This window comes from Tenrec ecaudatus, chromosome 1, assembly GCF_050624435.1.
Source record: "Tenrec ecaudatus isolate mTenEca1 chromosome 1, mTenEca1.hap1, whole genome shotgun sequence".
Classification (NCBI taxonomy): Eukaryota; Metazoa; Chordata; class Mammalia; order Afrosoricida; family Tenrecidae; genus Tenrec; species Tenrec ecaudatus.
In genome coordinates, this window is record NC_134530.1 from 179,996,138 (window position 1) to 180,023,574 (window position 27,437).

A 27,437-nucleotide genomic window follows, 5' to 3' on the forward strand; every position below is an offset into this window, starting at 1 on the left:
GACAGGACTTCTTCACTTTTGCCTACCTTAAATTCTCTAATCCTTCCTTTCCCACAGATGGACCACGGTGAAGGGATAAATGGGAATGTACACATTTTTAAGTCGCCAACTGTCAAATTTCCATTAGTTCCAGAACAGTTATTTTTAAAATGTGTTTCTTCAAATTTAGAACATGCTTTGCTGACTCATCTGACTACCAAAATTAGAATGCTTAGTACACTCCAAATTGGAGCCCAAACCAAGAGATTATTTCTAAGATGGTGTAATCTATGTCCAGTCTCACCTCACTTGGCTCTGACAATTACAAAAAGCTTCCTTGCATTCTGCTAGGTACTTTCTTAAGTAGCCCAAAGCCATAAATGTCTATATAAGTGACCAGGGAAAATAAACAACAGTGTAATTTTAGGGAACATTCTGCTACATGTTATCAATTCCTGAGTACAGTTTGCCTTGCCCTCCCTCCCCTGGCTGAAAACAAGGCATGCGACCTTTCTACTGCCCCCCTTTCAACTATGTGCACTCCTTTGCACACACTTTGGCTGACTGAACAGAGCAGAAGGTGAGTGGAGGCATGTATGAAGAAGTCTCATTTGTAAGGAGCAAATGCTGAATGAATGCTAACATCCATTGCTATGTTCTTCAAGTCATATGTTAAGAGAATAACTGTTATTAAAAGTTTGCTTTATTTTTCTGTTGAATCAAGCACCAGTTACCAGTTACAGTCAATTTATTTTTATCTTCCAAATGTTAACATGGTTTAGCATCACCTAATCAATAACCAAATAGTAAATCAAACTAGGTCCCAGTGGTTATGTCCACATCTCGATTGTGCAGGTAATCAGGTACTCTTTAATTTGTTTGCTTTTAGTTCTTGGTTATATCTATAAAGAAAAAAGAAAGAAAAACAATCACTCATAACAGATAATGATATGGTGAAGACAAGAATGGAAAGCCAGGTGAGAAGGTGAGGTAGTTGGGAATGCTATCTTCCCATGACCTTAGGTAGAACAGGCAAAAGGCAGAGTGAATCCAAGAGTTCATCTGCATCTGGCTTGTGCTTTGGACAAGATTCCAACTCCCAAAAAGTTTTTCAGCTTAAATGACATACACAGAAGTATTATTACTGTTACGGTAAGTGTATATATGACAGAACATTTGCTAAACTGACTTTTTTTTTACATGTACAATTTAGTGACATTAAATGGTCATCACTTATAACAATCACTTTAAAGGAATATTTTCATTCTTGAACTACACAAGTGGTTTCACCGTAAGTATCACTTCCAATATTATAAAACTATACATTTAAATCTCACTTTATCATGTATAATAAAGTATAAAAGGCAGAAACACTGATAGAGAAGGAAAACTAGTTTTTACACTCTTCAACATATTTTCTATTAGATTACCATTTCTCAAACTAAGGGCTGAAAATTAAGACCAGAATGAGAAAATCGGACCAGCTGCTTTGTAGGTCAGCAGTTAACTGTGGTTTATATGGCAATATGAGAAGGCTAACAAGGCCATCCTCTGCTTTCAAAATATCTATCCTCTACGTCTTTAAAACATACTCTGATGTTATGAACATCTTGAGATTAAAAGGGGAAATGACAGCCCGATGATGGATAAATTGAGCTAATTTCTCATGGGAAATACTTAGAAAATAGTAATAAAATATTCCTAAAACACAGCACTGAAGCATTCATAAATGGGGCATAATAAAAATTACCTCAGTATCAAGAAAAACTATGTTTAAAGGAAACCTCTATGATGCCATATGATATACAGGCAATATATAAGAAATAAAACTGAATTACAATTTAAGCAGCCAGTATCCCGCTAGAGAAACTCTGGTGGCAGAGTGGTTAGGTGTCGAGCTGCAGTGCACAAAGCAAGCAGTTGAAACCCCAGACACTCCTTGGAAGGAGCGCGAGGCTTTCTGCCGCCATCAACAGTTAGCCTCAGACACGCAGGGGCAGTCCCACCCAGCCCTGAGGGTTGCTGTGAGTCGGCATCAACTCAAGGGCGGTGAGTTTGGTTTAGCTTTTCATATTATGCTAATCTAACAAGTCTAATTTTATTTAAAATAAAAATTAAGTCTCAAATTCTTCTGTCAAGATAACCAAAAAAGACATTTGAAACATTTTCAAAAGCATTTAAAAAGAATTATTCTAAATAGAATAAAATGAAATGAATAGATGAAAGTGAAGTAAAAGTTGTGATTGGTAAATTTCTAGCAGTATTTATTAGTGATTCAGTTAAGTGACAGCTGGGTCATCACGGAGACGCTCAAAAAGGAAACCCATTAAGTGCTGTCTCACTTCTCCAGCTTTGAGAAGGCAAAGTTGTGTTGCACAAACGGAGAACATTTGAGAAGAGGCTAGGAACTGGCTCTATTGTTCCTTTGTTTTGATTCCAAGCATACTTAACCTCAAGGCTGCAGGAAACAAAACTCGCTGAACAGTGTTTATTGATGTGAAAGTTTTAATGCTTTGAAGAAATGGGAGGGCACATTCCTCAGGATTTCAAATCAGTATAAAACTTAACAGCTATGACACTAAGAGATGAATAAACAGAATAAATCTCTCCCAACTTTAAGGTGGCGACAATGAAAATGTAACTCATTTGTACACATCCAGGTTTGTCTTACACATGCTACCTTTCTGAATCAAGAACATTCATGATTTAGAATGGCACAATGATCTTTTCTTTAAAGATCTTATCTCAGCACCTGCTGAAGCAGTTATTTTAAACTCTGGCCAGCTTACCTCCAAATACGAAAGAGCTGAGAGGCTCCTGCTGCTCCCACAAAGAAGTTAACCGCAAACAGACTCCAGTTTTTTGGAATAATGACAAGTGAGTACCTTGACCAAATAAGTCCTGTTTAAACAAACAAGAAAATGTAAAAGATACTGCTGCAGTTAATATATTAAACTCATTATAAATGAGAATATGACCGTAATGTTGGAGAATGACCCAGAAACGCAATGCTGAGCCTTCAAGAAAGCACGTTAATCCAGTGCTATACAAAATAGTCAGGTATTGTACTAAAGGGGACCTCTACAGAGCAACTGGATAGTGACCTTTACTTATACACACATACTTATGGATGGGAAAACATACAAAACAAAAATCCATGTAGACATTCAGTATAACTTTCCAGCCCTCCTCTATCCACAATCCAGGAACTTCCTAGAGACATTGTCCACTGGTATCTGTTAGAAATATTAAGCAAATTTATATAAAACAAAATAACGAATGTTCTACATGGAACATGGATGACATTCATGTACTTTACCTGTAGCCATCAAAACAGCAGACTGAGCTGTGCTGAGTTTTTCTGCAGGTCTGGCCATGTCAGCCAATCCAGCACACACCAACCCCTGGGAACAAAACAAACATGAACACATAAACAGCAAAAAACACCGTGAGTGGCGTAATGGTTCTTAACCTTCAGTTACACTCGATATAATTCACAGATTTCCTTAACATAATCTTAGTACCAAAACATAAGAAAATGGGTATCATGTTACACACATAAAAAAACCAGTGAATTCAATAGTAAAACCCAATCACTACAAAACATGGTTAGTCATACAGAACAGAAAGATGTGACTCCCAGTATGACAGAAACTGCCTTGTCCTGCATCTTCTCCCGACCGCGGGCATGTTCCAGGCCACCGCGTGGCTCTGGCACCAGTCAGCTCACGGAGGGCTTCCCGTGCTCACTGCACTGGCCCCTTGCCTCTAGTCATGGGTCCCTCATGATGAGTCGACAGAAGGGAGTCAGTCAGACAATATTCTGTTGTCATCTGAAAGATTCTGGCTGATAAACTTCTAAGCCTTTCTTTGCAGTCTGTGCTAACCTGCAAGGTCCGCTAAAACCCATTCCTGGAGTACAGGTTCTAGGATCAATACGAGATTCACATGTGGGGAGCCAGTGGTGCAGAGAATGTTTAAAAGCTATTTAAAATAATTCATATAAACCCCTCCTTTTGGTCAGTGTACTTTTTAAAAAGTGAAGTATCAGAAAAGTTGTATTACAATTAAAATGTATTGGTTAGAGTATTTTTATTTAATGCTAAAGTATACAGTTATTTCTTCTCTGCTGTCGCAGGGACAGTGAAATATTTAACATGGCTCTTTCTAGCCCGAGTGTCTAACTTCCCAAATGCACTTTCCCTGCATGGGTTTGGTAAGAAGATGGGAGGAAGATGCTAGGATTCACCTGTGAGTAATTGTAAATAGGATTCCCCAGAGTGCCCTCCTCACCCCCCAATAACACGACCCAGTTCTACTTAAAAAGTCTGGCTAGACTGGAGTACACACATCGGTACATATAAGAGCTTTAGACACATGGAATTCAGGAGGGATAAACCCTCAGGAACCGTTGTGGGAGTAGCAATATCATGAAGGGAGGGGGGATACTGGGGAGGGGGATGGGTGGAGAAGGGGGAAACCATCACAAGGTTGGATATATAGCCCACCCACCAGGGCAGGGGCGAATAACAGAAATGTGGGTGAAGGGAGACAATGGACAGTGTAAGACACAAAATAACAATATATAATTGATCAAGGATTCACAAGGGTAGGAGAGTGGGGGAGGGAGGGGAAAAAAGAGGAGCTGATATCAGGGCTCAAGTAGAAAGAAAATGTTTTAGAAATGTTGATGACAACATATGTACAAGTATGCTTAATACAACTGGATGATGGGTTGTTATAAGATTGTAAGAGCCCCCAATTAAATGATTTAAAAATATTTATACCAACTCTTGTAGTATTGTTAATGAGGATTAAATGATCTTAACATGCTTTAGAAGTATTTAACAAAGTACCTAGAAAATATTAATAACAAAAATAATAGAGGCTAACATCTTTAGAACAGGACAGGTACTGTATATACTAAGCATAAGTTGACCCGAATATCAGCCGAGACACCTAATTTTACCACAAAAACTGCATTAAAATGTGCTGAAACACTCAGCTTATACACGAGTATACACGGTAAATTATTCTCAAACCTGCCAAGTACCATTTATAGATAGATCCACAGCAACTATTTCAAATGCTCTGCATGTCACATAGATCTAGGGGTTCAAATACCAATCTTCCACTTACGAACCAAAATATGATTTGGAAGGCATCTAGTCTTTGAGTGTCCATACCTTTATCTGAAAAAAAGTCTTGGTGAAGGTGAGATAACGCAATAGCCTAACATAGACAGTTTAGTGGCATCGTGGGTTATGCGTTGAGCAGCTAATTGCAAGGTCAGCAATTCACAACCACCAGCTGAGGGCAAGAGAGGCGGCTTTTTACTTTTGTGAAGATTTAGTCTCAGAAATCCACAGGGGGAGTTCTACTTTGCCTTATTGGGTCGGTATGAGTGAGAATTGACTCTGCGACAATGAGGGTTTTTTTTAGAAAATAAAATAATTTTCTTTTGCTTTCAGAATTGAAAAATATTTTTCAATGATCTGACTCAGATTTGTGATTCTTTCAGGCATCTATTGCCACTGGAAAGAAATTCTCAGAAGATGGTCTAAAACATATTTCATATATTTATTTAGTTTCTCTTTTATTAAAAAATGTCATGGCACTTATATAGAAGTAGTGCTTTAAAAAAATGAAATGCCACCATCATGCACAGCATTTGAGTCAGTTCCACCTCACAGTGACCCTATGGGGCCAAGTAGAACTGCCCCTGTGGGTTTCTGAGGCTGCAAATATGATGGGAATAGAAAGACTTGATCTGCCTCCTATGGAGCGGCTGGAGGGTTTGAACTGCTGGTCTTTCAGTTACCAGCCCAACACATAAGCTACACCACCAGGGCTCCTTGAAATAGCTCCATAGGGCATTCCAATTCCAAAATGCTCAGAGATAACAAAATCCTCAGGATTTTAAACTGTGAATTTAATGTAAATAAATAGTTCAGATGGAAATGTAGATTTTAGAAATCTGCAAGTATATAACCTTGAAACAGTAAGAATCACTACTCAAGCGAAAAATTAACTACATTAAATGGCACATCCTTCAAAAGTTAGGTGATACCAGTGTTGTGGAAAAAAGACTCTAAAGCAAAATAAAAGCACTCTCTCAACTAACCTTCAAAACTGTTTTCTCAGGTTAGGCAGTGCTCTCCACGCCTTGTGCAACAGGCTAACGGATGCTCTGCAGGCAGCATGCTCCTGCCTAGTGCTCCTCCAGTGCACTGAGGCGTTCTGCTCCTCCCAGTTGAGCTGTGTTTTGAAAGTCACTATTCGTGCTCAAACTGCTGAGGTCAGTTTTACTTGTACTGTATTTTACATAATTAAATGAACTATTAGGTAAAACTGGAATTTAACACTAAAAGAGGATTGTGGTTTCTATGAACACTATGGTGGCAGCTTTATAAAAATTCAATAAAGGAAAGTTGTTGCAGCCTGCAATCAAAATAGGTGTGACCAAGATAAATATAAAATGTTGTGGAGTGGGGCAGAAAAAAATTATAAAAACCTAGCAGAATTCTGTACTCATACTATTAATAAGATACCTATAAACTTGCTCTGTCTTAAAGAAAATTAAGCTAGAAATCATATAGGAGGTATTATGGCATCATTTATGAATGATGGAAGATGTGAAACTCAAAACACAGGCCCATTAAAAGTTCTGGTATTACTGTACATGTGGCAAAAATGAACTTATATTAAGTTAAAATCAAGTGATAATTCCTTAATATAGTTTCTCTTTTTAGGGATTCTTCACTTTGACTTTTAGGGTGAATTAGTTGGTGCCCACTATCGTGGCTAAGAGAAGGAGACCTGATGGCACTGTAAGTTACAGATTGGCTGCTAACCACAAGGTCAGCTGTTTGAAACCAGATCAGCTGAGGGAGAGATACAAGGCTCCCTATTCCTGTAAAAAATTACAAAAAGTTACTAAGTCTCACAAACCCACAAGGGCACCCTGTCCTATAGGGTCTCTCTGAGTTTGGGGGAGTAAACTTTCAGAAGTTGACAGCCAGGATTTTTTCTAAGGTGCCTGTGTGGATTCCAATAGCCTCCCTCTCGGTTAGCAGCTGAGGTCTTGACCCAAAAGGGGTTGACTACCGTGTAAAGTCTGAAGAGACAATGGGATCCAATTTTTCAAGTACAGCATGTGACTTACAGCAGGAACTGTTATGTGGCATTGTATAAACTACCACATATTGATGATCAAATGCTCTGGGGTGGAAAAACACTTTAGTATATAAATAAAGTAAACATCTAACAAAGAAGTTTCCCCATCAGAGCACAAGACACAGAAATTTCCACTGCAATGCTGTCATCAGCAGACTGCATGATTTCAACATGAACTTAAAATAGATGTTTCTAAAAGGGGCAGAGTCAAGAAGGCACTTATGAATATATATACTGCCAATGTCTCAAACCTCTAATGTATCAGAGCAAAGAAACATTAAAACTATTGATAAAATAAGCAAACTTATGAATTGCGGAAATGTAAAGTCAAAGTGGGTGTACATAGATCCACTCTCATATATGCAACGATGAACCTAGAACCCATATTATAGCAATCAGTCCTACTTTCCAGATAAAAACTATCATGACCTGAGCTACAGACAGGAAGCGGAAGAAACTGATGTATCTTCTAATAGTATGAGCTTTTTTATATCACAGTATTTTTGAATGTGGAAAATGAGCAGACAAATTAAAGATGAGCCCCATTTTTTTTTTAACTGATAGGGTCCCTTTATTTAATAAAAATCTTATGGGGAACTCCAATACATAACAACAAAAAAAGCTGCTCCCTAGTTCTTTATAAATATACCTCAAAAACCACCTTCTCCTCTATTATTATTATTTTATAGGCAAAGAGGTAAGACACCACTTGATAAGCCCCTACGTAAGCACAGTCAATTCTAGTGCTAATGCTCTTACGCAGAGCTTATAACAGAGCACGAGTTGTTCTAACAATTTAAAACAGTACACTTAGAATTAAAAAGCATACAGACCGATAGTTCTCAAACTTATAAAAGGTAGCATTCAGCTGGATGGCTTAGTAAAATGAATTATTAGGCCCAAGAGTCTGATTCAGAAGATGCAGATGGGGCTTGAGAATTTGTATTTCTAGTAAGCTCACAGGTGATGATGGCGGTGGCGGGGAGGCATGTTTCAGAAAAGGACACTTTGAGAAGCACTCAAAAGGATGCTTTTAAAGCATCAAATCAGCAATTTGCTACCAACTGAAAACAGTCATCACAATTCTTTTCAAATGAGAACTTTATGAAAGCGGATTATTGCAGATGCAGCTGGTTAAAATTTAACCTTATCATTTGATCTCCCTTTTGACCCATTTTAAATATCCTTGTTCTAGTTGTAATATTTTCTGCTTTCTTTCATTTGAGGTTTTCTTTTTTACTTTATTATGGTTAGCTTTCTTTGGTTGATTTTCTGTACATGAAATCCAGCATAGGCAAATCTATAGACAGCAAGTGGATTGATGGTTTCTTAGTAGCATGGCAGATTGGGGGTTGGGGAGATGGGGAACTAATAACAATGAGTACAAAACAGAACATGTTCTAATATTGTGATAATTAAGACCCTTTTAATATGATTAAACTATCACTTGAGGATTATATGCCATAAAACTGTTTTAAAAAGAAAGGGAACTGTGGCTCTATTAGTTATCAAATATTAATACATAAACTTGATCTATTCATCTACTCTGAGTCTAACTTTTCTTGCCTATACATATTTTGGTGTTAATATATTTAGTACTCATACTAAGTTTTCAAAAATTTTATTGGCATATAATTCATGTACCATACAACTCAATGGCTTAAATATATTAAAAAGAGTTGTATAATCACTACCACAATTTTTCAACATTTCCTTCATTTTTGTACTCATGATTAGCTCTGTATCACTCCCACTTTCCCTTGCAAGAACTCTTAATCTAGTTACTACTCTATAGTGTTGGATTTCATATAAAGAAAATAAAAAATCCAACAACAAAATAAAACACAGAAAAACCTCAAGAGAAATCACAAGATAATAAGAATTGGTTCTCATATAAAATAATAAAAGTTAATTTTGGGTTCTAACTAGTTAATGTTGTAGGCATTACATTTTAGAATGATGTCTTATGTTTCTAGGACTCATGATTATAAATTGTTTGATATTAGTTCCCAGAATGACTTTTATTTCAGAAGTTCAGAAAATGTAAATTAAGTAGTGTGGCTATGCAATGAAAATAACAGATCTGAGAATATTTATCAAGATATCAATTAGAAGCATACTGACAATATTTTAAAGTATATCCATAAGTCACTTCAAATTAAATTCCTATCAAGGGAAAACAAATCCAGTATCTTCTGCAAAATCTCAGACTTACCCATTTCATAATGGGAGCCCAGAAAAAAACTGTCCTGGGACCTGGAAAACAGAAAAGAAAAATTCAGGATAAAGTTGAGTATTTCATACCTGTCAATGAACAGCCATCACATTTCAAAGAACCAAAGGTTTACCAATGACTCTAACCATTCTGCTATGCTTTCTGCATAGTTTGCCTGTAAATCAGCATGAAATTAAAGGCAAATCACAGTATCAACCCTTCCCATATTTTTGTGGGCTGTTAATGGCTAGCCTGTAGGTGGAGAGGGTTTGGGAAACCAGTCCCAGGGCTTTCCTAGAACAGGACACTGGTTGTTACTTCATTCATGCTAGTAGTCAAGCTGAGAAGTTGACAATTCAGTGGTATGGACTGATTCACTAACTTTCTTACTACAGGGTTCTAACAATGATATTTCAACATATATGTTCTGATAAAAATCCTTGTAAAATTTCATATATTCCAGTAAAAAGATTTATTGAACTAAATCTGAAGATTGACACCAGAAAGAGGAAAACCTAGATTACACATTCCTTAATAAGCAAGGTCCTTGTTTCAGTAATTCTGGCGTTCATCTAAAGAGTCTGGGTTGTGCAGAGGGTTCAGCAGTGGGCCCTAACAGAATCCACTAGCAGCTCTGTGGGAGAAAGATGTGGCAGGGCAGCCTGCAGTCTTGGAAACTTGATGGGACACTTGTACTCACTGAGTTGGACTAGACTCCAGGGCAGCAGATATGGTACCACTCACCTGCTTATACGAGTGAGCTCTGCACACTGGCTGTAGTCATGGAGAACAAACGAACCCCTGAAACTACTGCTGTACGGTGATTCTTAAATTGTAATCTAAAAATATTCTCTGAAGTCTCCTTAAAACCAAAGTAATGCTCGGTGCCTTTGAGTCAATGCTGACTTATAGCAACCACAACAAGACAGGGTATATAACCACCCCTATGAATTTTGGAGACTGTTTCCAGGAGTAGAAAACTCCGCCTTTCTCCATAGGAGTAGCTGGTTGTTTTGAACTGCCACCTTGCAGATCCCAGCTCGGGCTCCAAAACAAATTAATAGCTGAGCTTCCTTAGTAAAGAATCTCTGCCTTGAGCCTTGTGCTCTTTCAAGAACTGTCTCTATGGGATCAAGCTGACCACAGCCTCTAGCAAGAATGGCAAGGTAACTCGGGGGAAGTGAGAGCAGGTTAGTGGAGGAAGTTTAACTCCGAGGCTGAGAGTAAGAAGGATTGCACAGCATTAAAAATGTACTGGATGCCACCAAACTATACATGTACAAACAACATATACAAACAGTGTACGCTCTCAACAAAATGGAAAGAGAGAATAACCTTAATTGTTATTTCACTAACGAGGCCCAGAGACCTACATGTAAGTCAGGGACCCAGTGTATTAGCCATGTCAGGGAGCCCATAAGCAGCAGACCGTGACTAGGCTGCAAGTCTCCCAGTTCTTAAAGGGCTGCTTCCTCTAACAGCATACTCTGCTTATTTTTGACTTTCTCAATCATACATCTCTTTTAACCTTGAAAGGATGGGAGATAACGAGACTGTAACTAAGTAGGTCAAGTCTAGCAGATATCAGGGTTACTTAGTATGCTGTGCATGTTTTCATACCTCAAAGTAACAAAATATAACACATGTATTTCTCTTTCAGGTACTCCCAATCAAGAATTCTTACTAGTACCAAGCACATTTATTCAATAGTAAGTACTGAACAAAAGCATCTTTCTCACTAATAACAAAGTGTCTGTTTACATATGCCTAAATAATATTTAAAAGATAAAACTGAGTTAGATCTATTATTTATAAACAACTCAGAACAAAGACAGTGAAGCAGAAACAGCACTGAGTTAAGTTAATAGCATATTATGGGTCTCATTGTGGCAGAAAAGACCATTCAGATTCAAATTACTTACCACATGTATTACAGTGTACTACGTATTGGGGATTTATTGATAAAATAAAACGCAGTGCCTAAGAATAGGAAGTTTGTTTAAGTAAAATCATGTCTAGAAGCTCTGTAAAAACTTTTAAGGAAACAATTCTAAAGTATGTTCATCTGAGCCACATTAATTTTATACTTACGCAATAATCAGTCAAGTCCAAAGGAACTCAGTGATGATACTCATTTTTTTTAAAAGTGCCTTTTGAGCTAATACTATCAAGAATATTACACAATCTACCGTGAAGTACATTGCTAGGGTAATTTTTGTTTTTAAAATACTTTTATTTGGGGCTCTTAAATCTCTTATCACAATCCATACATTCCTTCAGTGTGTCAAGCACATTTGCTGCCATCATCATTTTCAAAGCATTCTCTTCCCACTTAAGCCCGATATCAGCTTCCCATTTCTTTCCCCTCCCTCCCCCACTTGCCCTCCCCTCATGAACCCTTGATAAGTTATAGGTTATTTTTTCCATATCTTACATCGTCCTGTACCACCCGCCCCTAACCCACTTTTCCATTATTCGTCTCCCTGGGAGGGAGTTCTAGATTGATCCTGGCAATCGATTGCCCCTTCTCCCTCCACTCTCCCTAATCCTCCTGGTATCTCTACTCTCATTGTTGGCCCTGAGGGGTTTATCTATCCTGGATCCCATGTTGCGGGCTCTCACTGTAGCAGTGTGCATGCTCTGGTTTAATCCGCCTTGTAAGGTAGAATTGAGATCATGATAGTGGGGTGAAGGAAGCACCAAAGAACTAGAGGAAAGTTGTGTGTTTCACCGGTGCACTAGGGTAATTTTTATAAGCCTAAAAGGAAGATCAGTTAATATACCTATTATATAAATTTATGCATTAACCACTAAAGCCAATGATGAACTAATTGAAGAATTCTTAAGAACTTCTTCAGTTTGAAATTGGGCAAGCATAAAAGATGCATTGATGATTACTGAAATCAAGAGGAAATACCAGTAGTTGTAAAATAGGATAGAAACAAAGCTCAGTGTCACATGATAGAATTTTTCCAGAGCAATGACTTCATCACAATACCAATTTTTCAGCAACACTATACACATGCACATTGTGAAATGATATAGTCAGGAATCAAACTATGTCTATGGGAAGAGAAGATGGAAACGCTCAGAATCATCAGCCAATACAAAGCCAAGAGCCTACTGTGGAACAGGCCATCAATCTACTGCTCATATACAAGGCTCAAGATGGGTCTGCAGAAAATCAAAACAGGTGCACCAGAGCCAAAACACAATCTTGAGTATATCCCACCTGAATTTAGAGAGCAGGTTGAAGAAGACCGAAGGGATGCACAAAGTCACTGCACCAAAAACAACTGGCCAGTATTTCAAGAGACAGCAGATGTTCAAAAGCAGGTGCTTTTGAGGGGAAAAGTCCAAGCTACACGAAAGTCATTTGTTGGGTGGGGGTGGCAGTGTGGGAAGGTTCCAGGAACTGATGGAAGACAAGTCGAAATGCTTCAACAAATGGATGCAGTGCTCAAAGTACTCACTAGTTTACACCAAGCAACCTGGCAGACTGGAAGAGATCCATATCTGTACCCACTCAAAGAAAAGTGAACCAACACAATGTGGGCATTTTCTGATATTATTGCCAATAGCACATACATGTAAGATTCTGAAGATAACAAATGGTTGCAGTAGTGCACGGACAGGGTGCTGCCAGAAATTCAAACTGAATTCTGAAGAGGACACGGAGAGGACAGTGAGAGAGAGAGATGCACGATGACCTCAGATGGATCTTGGCTGAACTCAGACACTACCGAAAGATGTCTGTGCTTTACGGACGATGCAAAGGCATTTGACTGTGTGAGTCATAAAACTATGGGCACTCGTTACTATAGCTACAGACAGCGCTGGAAAAATGGGAAGTCCAAGATAAAGATAAATTTGCTTTTCTGGCAGTCTCCAGTATGTTCAATATTCTCCGCCAGTACCCTAATTCAAATGTGTCAATTCTTTTTTATTCACTGTTCCTTAATCATTGTTTATTCACTCAATTCTTCCTTATTGTTTAACTTTCCTATCATATGAAGAGACTGAAAATACTATGCTTTGATATTATATTGTACACTTTGGCCCTCAAAGTGACATCTTTAACATTTTACAATAGTCTTCTAGCGGATTTGCTGAATGCAATACACTGATTAATTTCCTGTTAGTTCCATGGGCACTGATAGTGGATCCAAGTACATTGAAAGCCAAGGCAACTTTAATACTTAGTCTCTGTTTATCACATTGGTTGGCACAATGGTTAAAGTGCTCGGATTGCTGTGTTAATCTGGATATTTTAGAGAAACAAATCCACAGTAACTCATGTATAAGAGAGAGATTTATATAAAAGTTAAGTGCACATCAAGAAAACATCCCAACCCAGTGCTGCCCAAGCCTACAAGTCCAATATTAACCCATATGTCTGACACCAATCCATAAAGTCCTCCTCCACCTCACAAAACACACACAATGATAACAACTGCAGGAGGAAAGCTGAGTAAGTGAATGTGCAAACATCTCAGCATTGGCAGGGGTCTCCACACAGGTGCTCCAGCACCCAGGGCTACATCGGGTTAGGGCTGCATCGGAGTAGGTCCATGTGGCTTTTCCATGGGGATGTCTGAGCCTTGTAAGCGGAAGCAGGGAACTGGTCAAACCAGCTGCACCCTGATCCAACCATCAGAAAGCTAGAGACCTGAGAACTAGAAATGCGAGGCTCACCGAGCCATTTATCCCTCCGCCTTTCAATTAACCCCACATGCGTTTATCAGCCAGGTTGGCACAATAAACCTTAACTATCTCATTTGCTAACTAAACGTTAAAAGTTCAGCAGCAGTCTGCTTCTGCAAAGATTTATAGCCTTAGAAAAACGCTATGGGGCAGTTGTACTGTCATTTGGGAGTCACTCTGAGTTGGAATTGACTCAATGGTTGCGTTGAGGTATAATCCATACTGAACATGATAGTCATTGATCTTCATCACTAAGTCCTCCTCCTTTAGCTTTTTATTAAGTAGTTTTTCTTTCAGTTAGCAGTCAAGTGATTAACGTCTGTGCCAATAGGGTGCCTTTATTTTAGATTATACTCCCACAATTGTCCTTGATGTTTCTTTACCCCTCTCAAACTGATGCATACCATGTTTACAGCTAAATTCATTAACAGGATTTAAAAAACGGAACACAGTGGCCATTAAACATCCTATGATAGTTGTTTATATATATATATATATATATACTTACCTATTGAGAGTATGACCTGAAACTTGTGTCTAAATATATCACGGGTTTGCGTTTTTTATATATTCTCTTACACACACACACACACACACACACACACACTCGGAGGGTAGGCTGCATCTTCTCAGAGAGCCCGTCTTGAACCTCTCTAGGCACTCTTCCAGTGTTCTCTGCTAGTGTTGCTATGATGTCAAGCAGGCTTGAACAGAGCTTCCAGAAGACGACGACTAGGAAGGAAGGTCTAGACATCTACTTCTGAAAATCAGGGAATGAAAGCCTTAGGGATCACCATAGTCCAATCTGCATCAAATCACAGGGCTGGGCTTGTGGCTTGTTTTGTTGTCCCTGAGTCAGGGACGCGCTGAGGTGTGCCTCTTCCACAGGCACTAAAAGGAAAGACGTAAATCTGACTTTACACTTGGGACAGATTTGTCTTCACATTGCTTCACCTTTAAGGTAGAATTTACTCAAGGAGAGCTTTCAATATACAGAATTCAGGAAAGACAAACTCCCTCAGAAACAGTAACGGGAGCAATGATTCCAGGAGGAGAGGGAAGAGAGGGAGGTGGGAATGGATAGCAATGATGGCAGAATAACCCTGCTCAGGGGAAGACTGCCAGGAGAGTAGGTGAAGGGATAGAATGGGCGGTGTAAGATATGTATAAGTAATAATAATACATCATATATTAAGGGTTCGCAGGGGTGACAGGGTGGGGGAGGGGGTAAAAGAGGAGCTAATCTCAAAGGGCTCAAAAAGAAAGATGTTTAGAAATTGTTGATGCTGATAATTGTACATGTCCACTTGGGATAATGGATGTACGGTTTGTTATAATCATATATGCAAGAGCCCCAATAATTTAGTAAAAAAGATAATGAATTAAAAAAACACACAGAATTTACTCGGATAATCCTTTATTTAGTTCCTGAAAACCCCCCATATATCTGAGACCATAGTGCACTGATTCTAAAAGTCAGGGTTTTCTATCATATCTAGTTCATTATTCTTTCTCCTACATAGGGTCTCAAGGTCACAACCCAAACTCACTATCACTGAGTTTACTCTGCCTCACAGAGCCCCTACAGGTCAGAGTGGAACTGCTCCACAGGGTTTCTTAGGCAATCAATCTTCACTGGAGCACACTGGTTCCTCTTTTTTTTCTGTGGAGTTACTGACCATGCAGTTACCAGCCCAGTGCTTAATCCATTGCATCACCAGGGATCTTTGCTCGGAGGCATATGCATTTTCAATGACTAAGTTTACTTCACATTCTTGCATGGATCATGGTTTTATTACTCAAGTATATGAGTGTGTCTCCCCACCCCAAAGGATTTTTTCCCAAAGCTATGACTTTAAATATTTTTTAAAAAAACAACCTTATCACCTTCAAAATACTGTCCATTACACTCAATACATTTGTCAAGTCTGCGAGTCTATTCTTGGAAATATTTTTCAAACTCATCTATTGGAATGGCTGACAGCACCTCTCTCATGTTTTCTTCACTTCTTCTACATCATCAAATTGATGTCCTTTTATGTCCCTATGCATTCACAGAAACAAAAATAAGTCCCATGGAGCGAGGTCAGGTGAGTCAGGTGCTTGGGACAAGAGAGGCATGTTGGTTTTTTGCCAAAAACTGGTGCACTGAGATGGCTGCTTGAGTAGGTGGCATTGGTATGGTGGCAAAACTAGCCCCACCCCTGTCATAAGCCAGGGCTTTTTGTCACACACTGTCATGCAATCTCTTCAGAACTAGATTTTCTAAATAAGAAGCTTCATTAACAGCCTGACCTTGTGAATGAACTCCAAACGAACTGCAAGTTGACATTTTTGTCTGTTCAGTAAGTTGACGGATGTCCAAAACAAGGCTTGTCATCAATTGACATTGAGAAATGAGAAGACCACCTGTACACTTGAGAGAACCACTTGTACACTTGAGTTTTTCCCAAAGTGCTATCATTCAAATTCAAGCAAAACTGCTTTTATGATAACCCTCTCCCAGGGGGATGGACAACAGAAAAGTTGGTCAAAGGAGACACTGGTCAGTGTAAGATATGAAAAACAGTAACAATTTATAAATTATCAAGGGTTCATGAGGGAGGAAGGGAAAAATGAGAAGCTGATACTGAGATAGTTAATGTTTATTGTGCCAACCTGACTGATAAACACATGTGGAGTTAATTGAAGGGTGTAGGGATAAATGGCTGAGTGAGCCTCACCTTTCTAGTTCTCAGTTCTCTTGCTTTGTGATGGTCAGACCAGGATAAAGCTGCCTTAGCCAGTTCCCTGCTTCAGCTGGCAAGGCTCACTACCTGCAAGACATCCCTGAGAAACCGCATGGACCTATCCCTGCCAGCACTGAGTTGCTTGCACGTTCATTGATTCAGCTTTCCTCCTGCAGTCAGCATCACTGTGTGTGTTTTGTGAGATAGAGGAGGACTTTGTGGATTGGTGTTGGATATATGGGCTAATGTTGGACTTGTGGGCTTGGGTAGCACTGGGTTGGGATGTTTTCTTGATGTGAACTTAACCTTTATATAAAACTCTCTCTTATACATAAGAGTTTCTGTGGATTTGTTTCTCTAATATACCCAGACTAACAGATACCAAGGGCTCAAGTATACAGAAAATATTTAGAAAATGATGACAACAAATGTACAAATATGTATGGACTGTGATAAGAGTTGTATGAGGCCTCAATAAAATGATTTTTCCAAAAACTGCTTTTATGAAAAACTTCACTGTGACCAGAACCTTCCCAAGCGACACCAGTGAGTGTACTAACTCAGAGTGAGTTGCTCGATGCTTGTCTAGCTCCACTCTGCCCACTGCAATTCCAGGGATTTTTTTGGTACCCCCTCATAAGCCAGCATATTCACTGTTTCAGTCTCTGGTTAAGTAACTGATCCATCTTTACTCTGAACTCTTCAACAGACTGCTCTCCTCCTAGTTCAAAACACATTCTTCCTATTCTGCCAGCTCCAGCATTCTTTACAAAGCTTACATTCCTCATCCTTTGAGGTTAATGTACAGTCAAGGTTTTCTGTAGCTTTCCAAACAATCAATTTACTTAACAGCACCTAGGGACAAGATTTCATAGCATTCCAGTTTATACATGAGACTATGCAACTTGCTCTTGAACAAAGCATGGCTAAAACTAATGGGAGGGAAAAATGAAGTAAAAGAGCTGCACAGACGATCTCAAAACATTCCAATGAAATGTGTAAAACCTGGACTTAGAAAACCAAATGGGAAGAACAGGCTCAGTATTTCTCAGGATGAAAGAAGAAAATCAAACCCCAAATTGCAACATTAAAGGAATCAATTGGCAAAATACTGGACAATGCAGGAAGCACGTTACCAAAAGGAATTGGTCTCCCTTCAACCATTTCAGGAGATCGCATAGAACTTGGAACTGATGGTACTGAAAGAACCCAAGCTGCACTGAAGGCACTGGGTAAAGATAAGGCTCCAGGAATTGATAGGGCACCAATTAAGATGTTTCAAAAAATAGATGCAACTCTGGAAGCACTCATTCCTTTAAGCCTAGAAATTTGGACAACCAACTAGAGATCAATTATTTGTGACTACTCTAAAGAAAAGCCAATGAAATGTAGAAATTAGTTTCTTTGAAAATAATGAACAAACCGTTGTACATCAACAGATAACTGCCAGAAATGCAAGCCTGATTCAGACAAGGAAGTGTAACAAGGAACATCATGGTTGAGGTCAGATGGATCTTGGCCAAAAGCAAAGAACACCAGAAAGACATTTACCTGGGTTTTGCTAATTTTACAAAGGCAGTTAATTGTGTGGATCATAACAAATTATGAATAACACCGTGAAGAATGGGAATTCCAGAACACTTCATTGTGTTCTTGTGGAACGTACACATAGACTAAGAGGCAGTCATTCAAACAAAACAAGGAGATACTGTGTGGTTTACGATCAGAGAAGGTGGGTGTCAGGGATGTAACCTCTCACCACAGTTCTTCAATCTGTACGCTGAGCACATATTCCAAGAAACTGAACTGTATGAAGAAGAACACGCCTGGCAGCAGAACTGAATGAAGAAAGATGCAGTGGCAACCTTCGATGAGCAGATGACACAACCTTTCCTTGCTTGCTGCAAGTGAAGAGGGCTTGAAGATCAAAGAGTACAGCCTTCAGTGTGTATTTCACCTTAACATAAACAAACAAAAATCCTCATCACTGTCCTAATAAGCAAGACCATGATAAACAAAGACTGACGTTGTGACAGGTTTCAGTTTACTTGGACTCCCAAATCAATGTCATGGAAGCAGCAGTCGAGAAATCACACGATGTCTTATTGCATGGGGCAAATCGGCTGCAAAGGACATCTTTTTAAAATGTTAAAAAGCAAAGACGTCATTTCCAGACTAAGGTGTACCTGGCTACAGCCATGGTGTTTTTAATCACCTCATATGCTGGACAGAAAAGATAATTAGAAAGACTGAAGAGTTGACACATTTGAGCTATGCTATTGGCAAATAATATTGAATATACCACACATTTCCAGGATGCTCGTTACCATCAAGGACGGTGGGATTTAGTTTTACGTACTTTGGATATGTTATCAGGAGGGAAGAGGGCCTGAAAGACATCATGCTTGGTAAAATAGAGGATCAGTGAAAATAGAAGACTCTTAACAATATGGATGGACACAGGGGTTGCACCAATGGGCTTACACATAGCAATGATGGGATGGTACAGGACTGGACAGTATTTTACTGTGCTGTACATATGTGATAGTATCGGTCACAGCCAACCTGAAGGCTCAGTTGTAGAATACACTCTGCTTCTCCTCCACAAGCAAACCATGAACATAAGCAAAAAGTTCCAAACCCATTAGCAGTTGCTGGAAATTAGAGAGAGGTAACATAAGTTTAAACCATAAACTCAAATTATAAATAAGTGTACGCACTGCTACGTAGTAGAGAATTCATACGGTGGCAAGAATTGATAAAACTGCAGTACCGTGAGTGCCAGTAAACAAGTCGCACACTCACTGAAAGGGAGCTGACAGTGAGAATACCCATCCCTGCTACTGCCCTCAGCTGGGACTTCTAGCCTCTAAACACACGATAATAAATTCTTCTTTCCAGCCACCCACTGGGTGATATTTTTGCTACGGGAGCACTAGGTACTAAAATCATCCCACGCGAGTTTGGAGTTGAAGTGTTCTCCACTGGGTTCTCAGAGGCTGGCCTCTTTCACAAGTACATCACCAGCCTTTCTTTCCAGAGGCCACTCAGAGGAATTGAGCCACCAACTTTTTGGTCAGTAGCTGAGCACAACTCCTTCACATGGCTCAGAAAGGAAGTAATATAGCGTTTCTCACCGCATGCTTCTCTGACACAGCTGATCATTTCAAAATAGGTGAGGCACTGTCCTAATTCCTTAAAGTTGTTTCAAAATCAGATTAGAGGGCAAAATCATGTTAAATGCCACATTAGCAACTTCAGTAAGGATTTTATTTTTTTATCATCTGTTCTGAAAATACCAACTCCCTGTTGACCAGGGTTTTATTTGCTAATGTATCATTCTAACCATCAGAATAGTGCACCAAGTACACAGTAAATACTGAGTACAGTAATTTTATTTCTTCGTCTCAGTTTCTAGACATTTCCTTTCTCATCACTCTCTTAACAGTTGCCTCTGAAAAGCCTCAACATTTGACTTTGGTTTCCATCCAAGTATAAGGTAACGGAGGTTACTATTCACACACATGTACACACATGCTTAGGATAGCACTGAAATTCTCTACTGACCATATCTGTCCAAGAAAATTAATTGTTCTAATAAAGATGCTAAGAATTGTGTTAATAATTAATAGCTATGTATTTTGGTAATAATAACTTTTGCAAGAATGGCTAATTAATCCCAAGGAGCTGGAGACTGAAAAAGTACCCTAACTCCAACTCTAGCATGATGCTAACTTGCTCAATTTCCACCCGTGCCCCACTCCTCTCTTGATATATTTCTTCACGCCTGTGGGGTGTGCGAACCACTGCACCGTCCCATAGAATCAGGAAAGTTTGAGGAAATGTCTCATGTGGAGGTGGGCATTATTCAGTTCAAAGTCCAAAGGTCAGGCTGGAATTACATCAGATGCTATGGACACAGGCTCTTGTTAGTGATGAGATCATACCCCTTGCTTCTTGGTTGGCTCTTTTTTTATATGCAGCAGGATGGCACTGCAGGAAATCCTGTTCATAATCATGCCCAGGCGTATCTTATCAGTATTATCCCCCACCTTCTTACACTAGTCCCTGCATGGGTGTAACCACGCAGGGAAAGGTCTTTGATGGGAGTTACATGGTACAATCAAATTTCATCCAAATACAGTAACTCATTCTCCACCCCTGGACTTTACCTGAGTGCACACACGGCACAGGGCCTCTGAAGATGTTCCCAGTAGGCACTGGCTTCCTACTAATCTTAATCAGCCGGCTTTTCCCAGGCCACTCCAGAAACAGCTTTCTTTATCCTCTCAGCTGTAACATATACTTCCTTACATCCTTTATAAGTAGCAGTAGTCCCGAGAACCATGAAACAAAGAACGTGGTTGGATTCACACCCTCTACTAAGATCAGAACTTCATCTCATCCTATTCTTGCTTGTGAGCAGATAGTGCCCGCCAAAATGGGACACAGCCAGATGTATGAAATCCAGAGTTATATCATGGGATCATGGCTGAAAAGGCTGTATTAATTGAGTATTAACTCCTGTATTTACACTGACTACTCAACTCCATTTTATTTTTCACATACATTTTGAACTAAATTGTATTAAGCTACCTGGTAAAACATTAGATGTCTTAGTATTTAGTTTTAATTTTGTATGACAAAGATATTCCCTTATGAACACTGTTAATATTGGTTCATTTACTATGCTTTTATTTTCAGAACATTACTTTTTCTTTAATATAAAAAATCAAAACAACTCATTTAAGAAAACGGCAATGATTCTTCTTGTTAAAACCGGATTGAAGGTAACATCTTTCATATTCTCAGCAGCAGGGCACTAAACATTGCAACAAGAGCCACAGAACGGTTCTTTTCAAATAGTCTGACATTTAACGCCAAAGTATAATTCAACAGAAATAGAGCTACAGCAAACAACATTGACACAGTTCAAACATCAGGTGTTTTTGTGTGCTCAATTCACTGAAAGATACTTTTTAGACCAGAGTATGGTCTCCGAACTCCTTTTGAACACAGGTCTCAACAGTTAAACAATTCTGGGGATGTATCATATGAATAAAACACACGCACGCAAATCCTGGTGTAGTGGGTTACAAATTGGGCTCCCATAAAGATTTATAGTCTCAGAAACTTACAGGGGCAGTTCTATGTTCTACAGGGTCACTATGGGTTAGAATTGACTTGATGGCAGTGAGATTTTTGGTATTTACCATAGATACTCATGGTATAAGCCGAGTTAATGTGCTGAAAAACTGGGGTTCAGCTTATACACGGGTCAGTGGTACCCCAGTGAGGTATAACATCTCGCTGGGGTCCACTGGAGGTAACAGGACACGAGCGCCCGTTATCTCGCGGATGATTGCCGTTTCTCCGCTGTTCATTCAAAGTCCCGCTGACACTGCAGGGCTTTGAATGTTTGTTTACTCACATCTAACCAATCAGAGCCGTCCTATGACATGTATCTTTGAATAAGCCTTTTAAAGACCGTGTGCGAAGGATGTGGCATGAATGGATGTCATCTGGTCAAGCCCGACTAACAAAAGGAGGAACTCTCATGAAGCCTGACATAGAGTTAATAGCAAAGTGGGTTCGAGATGCATGGGAAGACATGGTGCAACGGGCCTTTCAGAAATGTAGTATTAGTAATGCTATGGATGGCAGTGAAGACCGCGCTTTGTATGAAAATGACAGCAGTGATGGTGATGATGGCGATCTCAGTGAGGACAGTGTGTATGATGATCTCACACCAGCTGAAGCTCTGCATTGGGATACGGATGATGATGAGGAATCCAGTTTTGAAGGATTTTAGCTTGGTTGCTGATTGAGCTCAGGGAATAGTACTCTTGAGGTCTCATTGTTGATACCTTATTGTTTTTGTTGAACCTATTTTCCACTTACTGTGCTGGTTTACTAATGTTAAATGACTTGTCCTTTTATTTAAAGTAAATATTTAAATACATTACCCCACTGATGTCTCAATTTTAAGTAATTTTATTTTCATCTGTTTTGATTATTGAAACTCACCAATAGCTTCTGCATTTTCCACCCTAGGCTTATACTCGAGTCAATCAGTTTTTTTTGGTTTCCCAGGTAATAATTATATACCTCAGCTTATGCGCGAGTATATACAGTATCTACTTTTACATTATAAAACATATATCCAATGGATATTTTTGAAAGTTGATATAAAAGCAGATGTTAATGGAAGTTCACTGTTTTGTTCCAATAAGCTTATGTGTCATTTTGTGTCACAAACACAAAGGAGTGACACTCCTCCACGAATGGTGTTTTCAGCTTAGCTTTTAAATAAACAACATTTTAAGTAACATTTTTCTCCCAGGGAGAGTGGTTGGTGGGTTCATCAGTCAGTTTCTCAGTTAGTAGCCAACTATTGTAACCACTGCATTTGAGATCGCCTCAAATAAACAACAGGCAGTGTGATTTCAAGGTTATATTCTCACAAGTTCCTGGAAGACAGCCTGGAAGCTGGCTATTGTGGAGTCACGTGTGGAGTTAGGGTAAGGTGGCCAGGTGACCCCTCGTGTGAGTTGAGGGCCTGGGTTAGCACTCTGCTCTACCTCTACGGGCTGGTTCAGTTAATGCACAGGCACATTTGTGACACAGTCCTGCTCTGGGCCACAGTGCATAGATTTGATAACCTAGACCTATACATAATATGTGACTGGTTAAAGAATTATTTTTGCTACCTGTCTAGACATGCTTGCCAGTGGTAAAACTAAATCTCAAACATTAAGAATTGGTAACATGATTTTCAACTGTTGCACTACGCAAGCCTAGAATATTATTTTTAATTCCTCCCAGGTGACTATAGCTTAATATCCAAATGGTGACTCAATGGGAAAAAAATACGACTAGTGGATATGAAAACCCTGAATAGTCATTTCCCATAGTGATCAGTGCTCTTCATATTTTATTCAATCCTAAAGCATCATGGACTAGTTATACTTCTTTCTCATGCTTAAGTATTTCTACATGGGTAGGGAGAATATAATAGGGAGCTCTGGTAGCACTGCGGGTTGGGTGCTCAGCTGCTGCTAAGTGTAAAGTCAGCAGTTCAAACCCACCAGCCTTTGCTGGAGAAAGATGAGGGCATGCATCTGTTTCCACCTAGGAAACTATAAAGGGCTGCTATAAGTTGGAATTGACTTGATAAATGTCAACAGCAGTTAGCCCTGGTGGCATACTTGTTAAAGTGCTCAGTTGCTAGCTGAAAGGTTAGTGGTTTGAACCTACTAGCTGCTCTGTGAGAGAAAGATGTGACAGCCTGCTTCCACAGAGAGGAAGCACCAAAGGTACCATGGGGGCACTCTGATGCAAAGCAATCTGACAGAACTGCTTTATTGCGGATATAAAACTTCAGAGGCACAGGCTACCACACCCTTCTCCATCAGAATAGCTGGTGGAGTCGAGCTGCCCTTTTGATTAACAGCTCATTGTTTTAGCTAAGCACCATCAAGATCCATCTCACAGCCTTGAAAGTTGGATTCTTATCAGGTTGCTATAATTTGGAATTAACCAATGGGGAACAGGTTTTGTTTCTTGCCTCTACCTTTTCAGTCCACAAATCGCCTAAATGGGAGAGAACTCACATCTGTAGAGGGAGCTCTGGTGGTTTAGTGGGTTATGCCTGGTGCTACTAATAACAAGGTCAGAAGTTCAAACCCACCGGCCCCTCCTCTGGAGAAATATGAAACTTTCAGCTCTGTAAAGATTTACAGCCCTTAGAGCAGTGGTTCTCAACCTTCCTAATGCCTCGACCATTTCACACAGTTCCTCATGTAGTGGTGACCCCAACCATAAAAGTACTCTCGTTGCTTCTTCATAACTGTAACTTTGCTACCACTGAATCAGAATGTAAACATCTGATATGCAGGATGTATTAGGTGACGCCTGTGAAAGGGTGGTTCGACACCCCCCCCCCATGGGGCCGCGACCCACAGGTTGAGATCCCCTGTCACAGAGTGACTATGAGTCGGAAGACTCCAGGGCAGTGAATTTGGGTTCAACATTTGTGAAGATGCAATGTGCTGTGTTTTACGCACATTCCCTCATTTAATTTTCGAAACAAGCACTCAATAGTGATCATTGTTATTCACATTTTCTAGAAGAAACAAAAGCTTGGGTAGGGGTAATGCAGTGAAGACTCAAACCGAGATCTGTGTGCTGCAAAGTCCACATTCCTCCCACTGTAAGAGAAAGTGGACTTAAATAACTACACTAATTTACGGACAAGAGGAAATGCACAGTCTACATATGAAAGGGAGTTCCTCCTCCTTCAGAAAAGTAAGCAGAAAATAAAGCAATAAGTATACAGGGCTAATGCCAAGAGATTATAAAAGATTAATACAAAATTATGTTTCAATTCAGTCTCATTTTAAGTAGTTTAAAATTGCTCCCCCTTCAACCTTCCCTTTTCCTACACCCCAAAAACCAAGCCTCGAGGTATCAGAGTTGAGTCCACAGAAGACAAATGATTCTGTTCAAAGCAGATCAGCACCTACCACAGCACTGTTCAACATTCCCTCCTGGGAATCTCCCAGATAAGTATCACCACCAACACCACCATTTTAAAAGTCTGTTTTATAATAGATTCAGAATTACTAGCTCCGGTCCTAATGTCTGTGGTTGAATCTGAACAGGTGCTTACAGTTCTTACTTAGTTTTATTTTAGTTCAAGAAAAGGCTTGAAACGCCTCTGCCATGATTTAAAAGCTGCACATGGAACAAGTGCAGGCGATTGTGATGAGGAATTTATTCTCAGTTGGGATTGGTCCATTATTTTCAGAGGGAGGGCAAACTTAGGTAACATTAAAGGGCAAGTTCTGAGTTGTCAGTAAATAGCTGTTCATACCCCAGAGATTTATTCTAAATAGTACTTGGGGTTAAACTGAAGTATAATTCCAAAGTAAAGTTAATTCCATTTTCCAACTGGAAATTAGATTTAGCAATCAGCTCAGGCCCCAAAGCTCTGCTTCCGAATCACCCTTGGGGCTGGTGGGCTAGGTAATCTCCCTAATAACACCAATTGCAAAATACAGATTCAACCATGGGGCCTGGCGGACACACATTGGGGTAGCACTTTGACTTTTAATAAGGCAATTTCTCATTTGATTAGTCTTAAGCTTGAAAGATAGCTCAAGAAGCTAACTGATATCAGCCTCCAGCTAACTAAATAAATTAAACTCAACTCAGCCAGTCCATTCTGATTCCCTGCACAACACAAGGAAAAACTGTCCCTGTGGGTTTCTGAACTCTGCAGTAGTAAAAAGCCTCCACTTTTTCCTGGAGCACTGGCGGCTTCAAACTGCTGACCCTGAGGTAAGCAGCCCCAAATGTAACCCAGGGCGCCACCAGACCTCCCTATTGGAGCCCATTTCACAGAGAAGGTAACAGAACTCTACTAGGGTCGACCAAGAGTCTTTCACAAAGAGCTGGTGCGATTGGGATCTTTCAGTTTGGAGAACACTACTTTCCCAGTAAAATGAGAAAGAGCAAACACCCTTCTTATCCTATGAGGAAGAACCAAGTGAACAGGCTTGGTTGGGTCTTTAATTCTCACATGACCACCTTTTACACAAACTGTAAGCCGGGGATCTAAGATCCTGCCCAAGGTCAACCGTACTGTAAGTGGGCGAGTAAAATCAAAAGCCAGGTTCGCCTCCACAGAAAGATCCACGTAGGGCTTGTTTAGTAATAAACAAGGACAGGCTGAAAGAAGCCAGGGACCACGGGGTGAGGGACTGCGCTCCATCAGCAGGCCCGCAAGCCCGTGCAGCTGGGGGAGGGCTCCATCTGCAGGCCTCGGCCGGCCGCGGCGAAAGGAAGTCCATGACCTTTATTCCGAACCCTCCGGTACCACGGGCCACCCAGCCGGTCCTCTGCTCCGCGGGAGATTATTCGCCACCTTCCCTGCTAGGGAAGCTGGCGGGAATGATGGTTTCGTGGCGACCCAGATACTTTCGTGGGGGCAGAAACTGCGAAGGCTCAGGTTTGAGTTGTGCTAGAGGAAGCAGCACAGGCCGCGAAGGACGCCAACTTTAGGGCCACGCGGTTGGGAGCGATGTGACAGGCAAGGAGGTGGAACAGAGAGAGGTTGGCGGAGTAGATCGATTCATTAGAGGGACGGGGTTGGGGCTATGGGTGACCGCCTTCAACCATATAGTTGTTAGGGGGCAGCTACTGGCATTTTGCAGCAGAGACAGGGGACGATCTCTCACCTGCAGGGTGGTTGTACAGCGGCCTCAGTTTCTCCGGCAGCATCAGCTCCACTTTATCTAGGACCCGGTGGTAGGTGGCCCGCAAGCCTCGGGCGCCGGCGGCCGCCATCTCTGCCGTCGAGTAATTGTGGGCAGCCGGGTGGGAGAGTGGCCGTGCCCTTATCCTTGGCTGACAACGAAGGGCAGCTCGTCACTCTCCCCAGCTACTGTGCCTCGCGTCCTCCTCCTCCTGCTCCCTAGGGCGCTTTTTCCGCGGCGCGACCTGCTCCCGGCGCGCCACCCAGGGGCCCCGGCACAGCTACGGCAGGCGGGCGGAGCTCGGCGACGGCCCGCCCCGGATCCGCCTCCTGCCCGCGGGCGGGTGGGTCTGGCGGAGGAGTCATGGCAACAGGT

At 40.5% G+C, this 27,437-nt stretch overlaps 1 protein-coding gene across 1 annotated transcript; it reads right to left on the minus strand.

Moving 5' to 3' along the window:
- Positions 1 to 664: 664 nt before the first annotated feature.
- MPC2 (mitochondrial pyruvate carrier 2) lies at positions 665 to 27,357 on the minus strand. Its single transcript, XM_075564461.1, has 5 exons — positions 27,045 to 27,357; positions 9,371 to 9,411; positions 3,299 to 3,383; positions 2,769 to 2,880; positions 665 to 881 (listed from the first exon to the last, which is right to left on the minus strand). Exons 1-5 carry the CDS (start codon positions 27,151 to 27,153, stop codon positions 839 to 841), a joined length of 390 nt encoding a protein of 129 aa, XP_075420576.1. The 5' UTR covers positions 27,154 to 27,357; the 3' UTR covers positions 665 to 838.
- Between the last annotated feature and the right edge of the window lie 80 nt (positions 27,358 to 27,437).